Source organism: Bos grunniens, chromosome 8, assembly GCF_055505025.1.
Source record: "Bos grunniens cultivar Pamir isolate PY7600 chromosome 8, Bosgru_T2T1.0, whole genome shotgun sequence".
NCBI classification, from domain to species: Eukaryota; Metazoa; Chordata; class Mammalia; order Artiodactyla; family Bovidae; genus Bos; species Bos grunniens.
The window spans coordinates 28,096,808-28,110,920 of record NC_141172.1 but is presented as its reverse complement, the minus strand read 5'-3'; the positions used below and the strand labels follow the sequence as shown (position 1 = coordinate 28,110,920).

Genomic DNA, 14,113 nt, shown 5'->3' with positions numbered 1-14,113 from the left:
AAAGTAAACTGCCCTAGCCACTATAGAAAGCAGTAAGCAGACCTCTCAAAAAATTAAAAAGGGAACTATCATATGACCCAGCAACTTTACTTCTGGGTATATATGCAAAGGAAATAAAAACAGAATATCAAAGAGATATCTGCACCTCCATGTTCACTGCAGCATTATTCATAATAGCCAAGATATGGAAGCAACTGAGGCATCCATTAATGGATGAATGAATAAAAAAGATGTTTCACACAGACACACACACACACACACACACACACACACACACACACGATGGAATACTATTCAGCCATGAGAAAGGAGGAGATCCTGCTATTTCTGATAACATGGATATACCTTGGTGGCATTACACGAAGTGAAATAAGCCAAACGGTATCACTTACCTGTGGATTTTTTTTTTAAGTTAACTCTAGAAACTGAAAGTAGAAAAGTTCCCAGGGGCTGGAGTTGGGGTAAAAGGGAGAGATAGGTAAAAGGGTCCAAATTTTAGGTGTAAGATGAATAAGGTCTAAGGACCTAATATAAAACACGGTAACTACTGTTTTATCACCATACTGCACAACTGAAATTCACTGAGAGAGAAGACTTATATGTTCTCATAAAAAAGATTAATATGTAAGGCGACAGATGTATTAACTAGATGTGGGAATCCTTTTAAAGTATATGTGCTGTGCTAAGCTGCTTCAGTCATGTCCAACTCTTGGCGACCCCATAGACTGTAGCCTGCCAGGCTCCTCTGTCCATGGGATTCTCCAGGCAAGAGAACTGGAGTGGGTTGCCAAGCCCTCCTCCAGGGGATCTTCCTGACCCAGGGATCAAACCCAGGTCTCCCGCATTGCAGGCAGATTCTTTACCGGCTGAGCCACCAGGGAAGCCCTTCAAAGTGTATACATACATCAAATTATCATAATGCACAATTTAAGTATCTTATAAATTTATACATTAATTATGCCTCAACAAAGCCAAAATAATATAAATAACTAAATCATAAAAGCAGTTAGAGAGAAAGACACATTATTTCAATGAATGAACTATAAAACAACTGACTTTACAGCAGAAATGATGGAAACCAGGAGACAAGGAAATAGTATCTTTTAAAACCTGAAAACAACTCTAAACCTATAATTCTATGCCAAGCAAATAAATCATTCAAAAATGAAAGAGAAATAAAGACATTTTCAGGTGAACCAGAAACTGGCAAAATTTGTTTCAGTACATTTCCACCAAAAGGCAGGAAAAAATATTCTCAGAAAGAAGCTTAGAAACTTATGAAGTCATGAAGGATCAACAAAGCATCAATATGTCAGTAATTCTAAACAAATACTGACTTTATATATGTATTATAACACATAATTTATAAATGAAAATTAAATCTTATCGTTATGAGTTTTATTTCTACATCTATTTTATGCCCCACAATACCAAAAATGATGATGATAGGAGGGGTTCTAAAGCTACTCCATTTATTATCTTGGTAATGTTTAAAGTACCAATTTATATTAAACTTCAGAAAACCAAGGAAGAATGTTTTGATCTCTGGGAAAACCATTTTTAAAAGAGTAAAAGCCTCAGAAGGGATATGTTGGAAATTTCTTTTACTTGAAAATTTCAAAGCAGATAAGAAAAGGAGAAAAATGGAAACAAAGAACAGAGGGGTAAAGTAAAAAATAAACAGTAGAATGACAGGATTAATATCAGTCGAAATAAATGAAATAGACCATTTCAATTAGAAGACAAAGATTATCAAACTAGACTTCAAAAACAAGAGAAATATTTGGTGTCTACAAGACACAAAGACAACTGATAAAGGTTGTAAGTAAAAAGTTGAAAATACTAACCAAAAGAATAATACAGCCAAACTAATAACAGAAAACACGACAAGGCAAGAATAATTACTGCAGATAAAAAGGTATAATTTATAATGATACCAGAGTAAACTCATTAGAACAGTATTAGAATTCTAAGATTGTATATACCTGGTGTGTCACTTCAGTCGTGTCTCTTTGCAACCCAAAGGACTGTAGCCCACCAGGCTCCTCCGTCCATGGGATTCTCCAGGCAAGAATACTGGAGTGGGTCGCCACACCCTTCTCCAGGGGATCTTCCCGACCCAGGGATTGAACCTGAGTCTTTTAGGTCTCCTGCATTGGCAGGTGGGTTCTTTACCACTAGCGCCACCTGGGAAGCCCTATGTACCTGGAAACATAGCTTTAAATTATCAACATCTTAATCAATGAAATGATTAGAATTCATTTCAGTGAATGCTAAGTACTATTGAATATTCATTTGCCTTCAGATCCTTGGAATATTTAGGGCTATATATTCCAAGGATCTGAAGGGAAAGTTCAATCCCTGGGTCAGGAAGATACCCTGGAGAAAGAAATGGCAACTCACTCCAGTATCCTTGCCTAGGAAATCCCATGGACAGAGGAGCATGGTGGGCTACAGTCCACGGGGTCGCAAAGAGTCGGAGACGACTGAGCAACTAACACACTAGTAAGTTTAAGTAGGTTAAAGACACCAATAATAAACATACTATATAAAAACAGTAGTAGTCAAACAAAATAGTCTTTTCTTATACTGGATAACATTATGGTAAAATTCTCCTCTCCATTACCTAACTTAAAAATATTATGAATCACTTCATTCAGAAAATACACCATAAACAGGGTTAAAACACAAAGGATTCTTCAATAGGATGCCAAATGCTCTCAGAAATATCATAACATAAACCCTTTGGGTTTCAATTTCATTATATCTAACATGAAGGTAATTATAAAAACATCCTACTTAATACAACAAGGATACTATAAACCTTGAACAATTCCTGCTCAGCGCTACTAGCTAAAACTCTGTCAGGTCCCTAAAACTATCTGTAATTTACAGCTATTACCAAAGTAGCTTTATTACAACCAATATGATAGAGCTAATTATTTGATTTTCATCTGGTAATCCTACTAACAAAAATTTTGATTTTTAAGAATTTTTAAATTATCTGTATTGTTTCTACAAGTGATTGCTCTAAAGAAACTCAGGTTTGAATTTTTAAAACCCAACTTGTACTGCCCTTTTATATTTTCATCCTGGACTTCACATTTCTTAATAAACCTTTACTACGCTGCTAGTCTTTCGTCAGTATGCATGTAAATACATGTCTATGTATATGTTTCTAAGTATATCGTATCATCTGTAATCAGTTTTTCCATTTTAAAAAAAGGGCTCTTTCCTCTAAGTGATAGTAATTTTTCCAGAGTTTCTATCTTTCATTTGGAGAGACAAATCAGTTTGTAATTTGTAATGTCTTAATCCTTCACTTAAATATTACCATTATATTCTTATTTGAGTGTTGGAACTTTTTCATTCTGTCATTGATCTCCTAGTAATATTGTTAAACAGTCTGTTAAATGTTCATAAAAATTAAAAGGGCAAAGAAAATCTGTTCCCTTCTTCTGAGAGCTTTCACCAAAATCAAATGTAACATAAATTGAAAATCTCTTATCTCCCAAGAACTTTTACATGTGTTATCTCATTAAATCTCATTGCTATTCACATTTTTCAAGTGGATATTATAATTCAGAAAGGTTAAAGGATGTGTCAAAGCTTATACTCACAGTAAGAAAAGCCAGGCTTAATTCTAGGTGTGTCTATTTATAAAATCAAGATCTTTCCACTACCAGAAGCTGGTAAATGCAAGATAAAAAGCCCGATACCTAATCTTTTAGGCTTATCAGGACATATGCCTCTGTCACAGCTACTTAGCTCTGCTGTTGATTACAAAGGCAATTGAAAACAAAACATAAACAAATGAGAGTAGCTATGTTTCAAACAAAACTTTATTAATAAAAACAGGTAGCGGGTCAAATTTATCCCAGCACCCATACTGTGCCAATCCCTCCACAGTGCCACGGTGCGTTCCCTCCTCGAGAAACTCTACTAGCCGTTCATTAATACCACTAGATTCTACCTCTCTCTCCATTCTTAAAACATTCTGATCTTAATCTTACAGCTACATTTTTATTTTAAAGCTCTTATTAGGCTCAATCTATTGAATATTTGAAATAGGTTACTTGGAAAATACATATAACCTTTTACATGTTCTAACTACAATACCAAATACATCAGAAATTAATCTATTATTGAGATTCAAACCCAAGGAGTCTGGCTTTAAAGTCACACTCACATCTAGGCCACCTCACATGGTATAGGAATTATAAGAAATGACACGTGCAGAAAGCACTTTGCTGACCCTAAATGACTCTTTAAATATTAACTGCTGTTGTTTTAGGGCTTCTGATCTGGATGCTTTGAGTGACCATTTTTTTGTACCTGGTTTTATCAGAAAGTAAAATTAAAATATAAGAGAGCATAAAAAAGAAATTCATCTGTAAGATAAAACATTTCTAAGACTATAGTATTAGTATGCACTAAATTCTCAGTGTGATAAATGCCAAACACCTATATTTACAGTTCTCCCCCTTAAACTTTTTTGAGTTATTTGCATCTAATTTTAATTGCTCATTCTGCATTTAATACGTAGAATTACCTTGACAAGGCCCACTAATATATGCAACCAAGCAACAACAGTAAATATCCTTTTAATTACACAAAATGATCATGCGTACAAAAAAGATCTAAATACACAGAACTCAAAGACCTTCTCTCAACTGTTCCATTATTACAAAATTTAGTTGTATGTGCCATCACTAAGCTTGTTATTTTTAATGGAAAAGACTTAAAGAGTATAAAATGACTTAAATAGGAAATAAAAAAACACCTTTCTTCATCAGAAATTCTATTCCTCTTCCCTGTCTCCTTCCCTATCTTGCTTCCTGTAAGCACACATACTTTCTCTCTCTCTCACACATACACCCATACACAGTGCATTCTAAAAACACAATCTAAGTCAAAATGGCACACAGGATCAGGCTGAAATACAAGTTCTACAAACAAAGCACAAAAGATACAATTCAGAAAACACAAACCCAGATTCAAATCCCCGTCTACAACTAAAACCAGTTGAATAATCACTTCCTAGCTTTGTGCCTTCGGTAACTACCTTATTTAACCACTATTAGTCTATTTCCTCATCTATAAAAAGTGGAGGAAAAATCATACCCACCTCATGTGATTGTGGTGAGCATTCAAGGGAGAATTAAAATCACATGTCCATAGCACAGTGTTGACAATACAGTCAAGACTTAAAACTCCTGGTTGATGCTATTACTACTACTACCTTTAACACCACCGTTCTGGGCAAATCTTACTAACATATATTGTAGTTCCTCTACAAAGTGGGAAAAGCATTGCCTCAAATGGATATATAACAACAACTTTTTAAAGCATCTGCAAATTCATCTTATCACCAATGTTAAACGTTGGAGTTGGGGTGCGGGGGAACGAATCCTTTTCTTAAAATGTTCCTTTGAGAACTTTTAAGAAACAAGTCTATTTTTACTCCTGAAAAGAAATAAGAAGCTAACCTCTTTCACTTTGCTTTTCATTACTGTAGATTTAAAATGAAAATATGTATACATTGAGAGATCTAATATGTCACTTTTTAAAGAACTTGACACTAGCAAGTAATCATAAATAGATTTGGTTAAAAGGCAATATCAGAATAGGTCCATTTTCTCAATTCCAATACATTTTAAAACGCACCAATTTGAGGGTTTATGTTCATTACTCTTGTTTTCGATTTTCTACACTTTTAAAAGCACCGCATGTTAATAACTATATACTACAGCTGTTCTAACATTAATGGATATAAACATTTCTTACCAAATTACGCTTTTTTAGCGGAAGAAAGTAATAATAGTGGCAGAAAGAAAACATCAGTGCGTAGCAAGTAAGAAGTTCAGTGTAGAAACACAATTGCAGAAAAAGCCAATGGTTATCTTCACCAACACAATTGTTAATCCTGAAGAAAAAAAAAAGGAAAAAGAAAAAATATTTCAAACTTTAATAAGATGTTAAGTTTAGGATGGTAAAACTAGAAATAAGCACAAACAACTTCTTAAGTGCTTAAGTTCATAGAGATAAGCCAAATCCACTCAAACCTAAAAGCAGAGTATATAAGAAAAGACATGACATAAACACGCCATCTCACATTTGTAAAGCACATTCTACTTGTCAAAGAAGTCCTGTATATGATTCCCCATTCAACTCAACAACAAGCCAGCGAGGCAGGAAGAACAGATGGCAATCTCCTTGCTTCACTGATACAAAAGAGGAACAGAGGAGTTAGGACAATTGCCAGAGGATGTACAGTTAGGAGAGACCGTGGTCAAGAGAACAAGAACCCTCTTCTGTACACTGCTCTTTCACTGCAGCATTCAAGCTATGGAGATCAAGTTGAATGATATGAAGCAAAGTAACTTAAGCCTGCCATTCTGACACACTGCTAAGCATTCACAACTTTTCTCACTTTTACAGTCTAACCCTTGGTGGCTGAAAATAAACATATATTCAAAAGTATGTATAAATTCTTAGAGCTACAAATTATATATATATATTATATATATAACCCAAAAAATTATATAATATTGAGTTTTTCAGTGTGAGTGATTATCACTTACCTGAATACTTCACACAGCTTTTAAAAGCAAACCCTATTGCTATTGTAACTGTAAACAGATCATTGAAGTTTATAAAATCATTTGAGAATTAATCTGAATAAATTCCAGGCACATTTTTAAAACACCAACTGTATGTTATATACTAAACTATCTTGTGATGGAATTTTAAACCTTTTTACATAGTAACACAATGCTCTTATTTTTTCTGAATTTCAAGAAATTATCTTCTAGTCAAATAATCATTTTATAGTGAAAACCATCTTCCCACTAAAAGCTTGCTGATAACTTGTGCTATCAAAAATAAAGGAAGCTCTAAATGATTAGCATTACTAGACAAAACTAAAATTTACCCTTGAGACAACCTTAGATAAATGCAGTTATAAATTTAAGAAGATTATTATGCAGCTAACTTTGTATACATGTGTGTATAAACATAAATATACATGTATATAGATATATTTATAAAGTGCTACACCATACCAGTTTAAATATTTATGCAGAGATCCCATGCTAGAAAAACAGAATTAAATACAATATCTTTTCACAGATTTTTGTGACAGCTTTGAAATGAGATACAATGCAGAACTCTCACAGCATGTTTTCAAATATTGTTTCTCAACTGAACATTTTCTTTAAATATTACAAGAGAGCCCCCTACTGACCAAAAATGTTGGCAGTCAGCAGAATCAACTACCACTTTTTTTTTTGCTTCTGCTGCTGCTGCTGCTAAGTCGCTTCAGTCGTGTCCGACTCTGTGTGACCCCATAGATGGCAGCCTACCAGGCTCCTCTGTCCCTGGGATTCTCCAGGCAAGAGCACTGGAGTGGGTTGCCATTTCCTTCTCCAATGCATGAAAATGAAAAGTGAAAGTGAAGTCACTCAGTCGTGTCCGACTCCTAGCGACCCCATGGACTGTAGCCCATCAGGCTCCTCCATCCATGGGATTTTCCAGGCAAGAAGTACTGGAGTGGGTTGCCATTTTTGCTTCTAGCTAGCATGTAATATTAATCCCTATATCCAACACAGAACACTGAAAAAAAGGCTGAAAGGAAGTGAAATGAGGTATAAGGTATATGAAATGTTACTCTTTAATTAAATTGGAAGGGAAATACAATGAGATGTATATGGTTTACATTACAATTAGAAACAACAACAGCTACTATATTTAAATTTAAGTACTATCTATATGTCTTATACTATACTAAATGCTTTACCTATACTGCCTCATTTAATAAGACCACTTTAGTTCTTTTGTATATTTGGGTGCATGTTAATTTTCAGTTTTCTGCTCAAATATCTCCTTGTTAGAAAAATCTCTGAAAAAATGACCCTGGGAGTTGATAGAACCACATGATCAATTAAAGGTCTCCTTATAAAAAGGCTTTCTTAAACTGTATAACTCTGATATAACCTTTGTTTAAATCTGCTAAGTACCAAGATCTATTTTTTACTACATTTTTTTTTTCAAAAGTGAATTATTCATTTCTTACCATGGGCAGTGATGATCCATTCTCCTAACACAGTGGCCGCAGCGGCTGCAGTGATGGGAACGCTTCGGTCTCATCAAATTACACTTGTTACACAATTCCCAGAACTCCCTTTCTAGAGAAGGAAATTAAAATTCATTTAGTAAAGGAACATGAGTAATGTTAAAATTTAGCAACAAGTGTTTAGAAGAGTTATAGGAATTCTTCGAGACATTGTGCCTAAGTCTCTATTGTAAATGTTTGCCGTAAACGTTGCTTCTCTATTCTCTGCATGTTTTATTTTGTACATTTCTAATTTTAAACATTATAAAATAAGACTGTTAACAGTCAAACTAAGGGATAAAAATACAGCATATTTGGGTTTAAGTATATTGCTGTAAGTAAAATCTAATGACAAAACTCTTATTTAGAATCAAATTATTACGTTAAAACAGAATTTTATTGAAACGAGTTAATTTCTAGAAATTTATTATCTAATGGTTCTAAAGAAGAGATAATGCTGAGTACTGGTTTCATATATTAGTAAGTCAAAATCAACTGCATAAACAGAGACAGCATCCCCCCAAACTTCCCACACAAAACCATTTTTTGAATGGATTTATTTGGGAATATTTATGACAAAGGGATGGAAAAACAGTTCAGATGCATTTAAGAGGTACTAAAATAGTTTCAGAAGTGAAGAAGATTACAAGAAAATTACTCTTTAATGGAAATAAAGGAGTCCTTTACAAAACTCTATCCTACCACCAAGTAAGTTTCCTCTAGTCTGCTGTGAATGAGCACACAACTAGGCTTGGTGCTAAAAACATGAAGTTTACAGGAATAAAGGAAAAAGTAATTTATTTCCATTAAGAACTGCTCTAGCTAGAGCCATTAAAAACTCTACGGGACTGTCATCTACCAAGACAACTGTTATACAGAATATATAATCTTAATATCTCTTGACATGGAATTTTACCTTTATAACAATTCTTAAACTTTGTATCACTTATGGAAAACTATACCCTAACCTCACTAAAATTATGGGTATAGTAAAATCAACCTAATTTCAATACTCCAAATGAATATTAGTATATGCAAAGTGTGACCGAGCACACCTTAGATAGTCACTAAATCCTTGCTAAAACATGACAAGTTTAATTTTTTTTTAATGAAAGATTCTAAACATAAGTAACAAAAGAGAAGAGTACATAGTTTTCAATTTTTTAAAAAGATACCCTACTTTAATTCCATTATTTCTAGTTTAATGACCAGAAGTAAGATCAATATACTGGAATTTTATAGTAAAGTGTTGGAAAAACATTCTGCTACAAACATCTCTGGAGAAATCAATAAAGCATGAATAACAGCTATAACAAATTAATTGCTCTCAATGAAAGTTGAGATATTTTTTACATTTAAAATATTTCATTTTAAAATAAAATTCTCTTCCATTTCTTACTTACAATTCTTATTTTAATGAAAACATACTACATGAGAGAGCAACAATATTGAAGCTTAATTTAGGTACAATTAAACTACTGTTATTTAACTGTTGGTGAAATAGAAACTCATTTCATATGTAGCATAATACAATGTCACATACATATCACTTTTTTTCCCCACTTAACTAGATGTTCCCAAATATCCCAAAGTTAAAACTCTGAATTCACATATTTCAAGGAATATGTGAAGGTAAGCCCATTTTCATTGAAAGACAACATGAAAACTATGTTCTCAAACCAGCTCCTTAAAAAAATAAATATGAGGTATTCACTATTGGCAATTTCAGCATAATATTCCAAAGAATAAATCATTTATTTCATACTTAAAATGCTGTACTCTCAGGAAAAAAGACAGAATTTGGCTATAGTCAGAGAAAGACTGTAATTCATTCTGTGGTGTAAACTATGGTTGGCAAACTACAGTCCACAGGTAAACCCAGGCCATCACCTGTTCTGGGGTGATCCATGAGCTTCCCAGGTGGCGTTAGTAGTAAAGAACCCACCTGCCTGATGTAAGAGATGACTGGGTCAGAAAGATCCCCTGGAGAAGGGCATGACAACCCACTCCAGCATTCTAGCCTAGAGAATCCCATGGACAGAGGAGCCTGGAGGGCTACAGTCTACAAAGAGTCGGACACAACTGAAGCGACTTAACATGCACGCGTGAGCTAAGAGTATTTTTAACAATTTTAAATGATTGACAATAACAATAACAATTTGTGGCTTGTAAAAATCTTGGAATTTAAATTCCATGCCCATAAAGAAAGCTTTATTTAAACACAGCCATGCCCATTCTTTTACATACAGTGTATGTTGGCTTTGGGGCTACCATGACAGAGCGGAGGAGTTGTGACAGAGATTATATGGTTCATAAAGCTAAAAACATCTATCTGGCACTAACGCTACAGTAGAATTTGCTGACCTATGGTTTGGACCATAAATTTGTTCAAACAAAGAGTTTGAGTCACTTAATGCTCAATTTAAGATACAAAAATCTAAAATGAAGATGCACATTTTATACACACAAGCACACACATTTATGTTTTTAGAAAGGAAAAAAAAAATCACTATTTTTAAAATTCGGAAATTTAAAGTATCATCTATGTTTTTTGCTTTGCAGAACAAGAAAAAAGCCATCCATCTTAACCTACCCTATGTATCCAGAAACCATTTCTAAGTCTTCTCCCTTTTTTCTTCTTCAGGATTTATTCAAGTCCTAATAGGATCTTGGTGACTGATACATTCTGGTGTCTGATGATTACCTATAAGACTTTTGCACTACCCATCTAACAAAATAAAATAAAAGCCTATGGGAGACAGTATCCACCTGCTAATTTATGGCAGCTATATAGAAAGTTAAAAATTAAGATACATTTTTTAAAGGAAAGAAAAATCAAAACATAAAACAAAAGAAAAAAGGTAAAATCTATAAATGATCCTCTTTAATATAAGGTAAACAGTATCATTGGAGGAGGCAATGGCACCCCACTTCAGTACTCTTGGCTGGAAAAAAATCCCATGGACGGAAGAGCCTGGAAGGCTGCAGTCCATGGGGTTGCTAAGAGTAGGACACGACTGAGCGACTTCACTTTCATGCATTGGAGAAGGAAATGGCAACCCACTCCAATGTTCTTGCCTGGAGAATCCCAGGGATGGGGGAGCCTGGTGGGCTGCCGTCTATGGGGTCGCACAGAGTCGGACACGACTGAAGTGACTTAGCAGCAGCAGCAGCAAACAGTATCATATGGTTTAACAGGGAAACTTATTAATGCTGTAATTGCATGAAAGACTATAAAGACAGATACAGTTTGGTTTGGTTTATCCCTCAAAAAGGAACAAATCACCTTCCATTTGAGTCTTTCGAAAGACTCACATATTAGGGGGACTTTTTTCAATGACTATATTTCAGATCACAAAGTAATGTTTTGGGGAGAAAAATATAACCTGAAACTAACAAAAATCAATACAAGGATTGGGTCTTTATTTATTTAGAGGTTTTCTGGCAGAACTGGTTGGCAATGCAAGAAATAAATGAACAAACAAAACAGAAACCGACTCAAAAAACAAAAAACAAACGAGTGGTTGCCAGAGGGAGAGGGATGGGAGTGGGGCAAAATAAGTGAAAGGGACTAAGAAGTGCAAATTTTCAGCTATAAAATAAATAAGCCACAGGGATGCAGGGTACAACAGGGGGTGTACACAACAATAAAAAATAAAAACAAAGCGGCACTAGTGGTGACAGAAACGGAAGTCTAACGTGCACGTTAAGAGCTTAATGATGACAATGTTCTGAGACTGACTGTGGTAATGGCTGTACAAATCTGTGTATATATAAAAGACACTAAATTGTACACTTTAAACAGGTGAATTATACGATGTGTGAATTACACTCAAAATTGTTTTTTAAAAGTTAAGAGACTAAATAAAATCATTTCATAAAATTCAAAAATTACAGAAAGTAGTATTTCTGTATTTCAAACACACATGTAATTTAAATAGACATTTAATAGTTTCATTTGACTATTCCATCTACATATCCCAAAGTTTATAAAATCGAATTTTGGGGATCTTCACACAGAAGCATTCTCCTATATTCACATTGCCTCATACTTGGTGGGTCATATAGAAAGGCATGTAAAATATTTCAGACAGGCATGTAAAAATTTTTTAAAGTGCTAAAATAATAAAAGCATTAGGGTTTAAGTTTCCTTTTCTAAGGAAAACTGCTCACCCTTAAAACAATGCTGAATAAAGGTCACTATTTTGTAGACCCCAACACCTTAGTCATTATTTTTCACTATTAAATTTTTATTTTTTTAACTAAGTTAAAACTGTATCTACACAATCATCAAGTAACTGAGCAAAAAGCACAGGATAGTTTTAATTAATTTCCTTCAAACCAAAGTAAAGATGAATAAAGAGGTAAGATAATTCATCTGTAAGAGGATTCATGGTAAAAAAGATGATGGAGACAAGGATCTGGGCTTCACAGCAACTCTAACAACCTACTGTATGACCTGGGAAGGACAATCCATGCTCCTGATTTATCCAGTCTACCCACCTCATACAACCACCGTGAGGATCATATGACAGGAGATACCAAAAGACTTCGGAAACATCAAAATGTGATAAACAAATGTGTGGATTTTTTTTTTTGGGGGGGGGGGTTGGGCAAAGGGGAATTCTCCACTGAAGAAAAACAGCCCAAATGTCAATGAGAGCAGATATAATGCAGATAATCAAAAGGTTGGCAAGATGCCATGGTGTCCTCCTCACTGGAGCCTATAAATTAAAGGTAACACAGCAGCTTCAGGTGGATTCAATCTGGCCCTCAGGTATAATCTGTTTGGTATTCATTAAAAACAATGCTTTTAAAATTTTGAATTTGTTGCTAATATTTTTTGAAATCATAAAATGTCTCATAAAAATTGAGATTCTGTGTTTTCTCTTCAAAAATTCCAAGATCTAAAAACACCCGTCCTGCCTGACAATTTCAGTGTAGCTGATGAGTGCCACTTCCTTTAGATAAGATAGGAGATTTTCAAGGTGAAATAGTTCCTCCCTGGCCCCTTTCACTGATTTGTACTATCTGACAGATGTAGGCATTTGAATATTTGACCACAGCAAACTGAAGTTTTCATCAGAAATGAGTCCTGAGTTAGGAAAACCCTGCTTCCTTGATTTTCTGGGAACATCAGGTTTTAGAGTTGAAGTAGAAAAATACATGTATCAATATTTCAGACAGTCTTTTTTTTAGGTTAGTTGAGAAGAGAGATTCTATACAAATTACAGACTGCCATCCTCCCTGCCCAAACACAGGCATACACACACACACAATAACCGTTAAGTGACAGTGATACTGTTCTACAAATTAATAAAAGCTAAATACTCAAGATTATTTTCAGAAATGTCTACAGCTACATAAATATTACTGTCATTCCCCCTTAATCATTAAATGTGCAAGGTCTATTAAGCCCCAAAATCATGGATCTCAAAAAACAATCACGAACTCTAAGGAGGCTAAATGACTTGCCACTTAAGCTAATTTTGCAAAGAATGACTACATTGCTTTCCAACCTTCTATGCATTAGATTCACCTGGGATCTTTCAAAAGCATGGATACCTGGCTCTTACCCCCAGACATTCTGATTTAATTAATATGGGATGTGATTTGGACATTGAGGTTTTTTAAAGCTCCCTAGGTGATTCTAATGTACAGCAAGTTCAGGAACTACTGAATTACTATAAAAATTCTCTGGTTCTATAATGCATAAAAAAGACATATAAATTTGTTCCTAGAAGAAAGTACAGGGTTCTCAAAAATTACATAGCAAATGTTCAAAAGCAAAACTCAGGAAAGAGGCTAAGGGAGGTTTACTATATCTGGCAAGCAATACATTTTTAATTTATTTCTGTGATCTAAATGGTTACTATGCAATAAGGTGACCAAAAATTACTTCTATTGACACTAGAACAAAAGGCTTTCAAATTTTTCACTGAATTGTTCCAACTTGGAGAAATACAAGCAATAGCATTATAATACAACAGATATTTATTT

The 14,113-nt window shown here is 34.3% G+C and overlaps 1 protein-coding gene across 6 annotated transcripts in view; it reads right to left on the bottom strand.

Moving 5' to 3' along the window:
- ZDHHC21 (zDHHC palmitoyltransferase 21) overlaps positions 1-14,113 on the bottom strand; it is a 67,294-nt gene that overhangs the window by 36,638 nt on the left and 16,543 nt on the right. For all 6 annotated transcript variants that reach the window (XM_086415073.1, XM_086415077.1, XM_086415075.1 and 3 more), the window contains 2 exons: positions 8,075-8,186; positions 5,788-5,926 (listed from right to left, as the gene is read on the bottom strand). In XM_086415073.1, the coding sequence (XP_086271199.1) occupies positions 5,788-5,926; positions 8,075-8,186 (251 nt within the window). The remainder of the gene's footprint in view (positions 1-5,787; positions 5,927-8,074; positions 8,187-14,113) is intronic.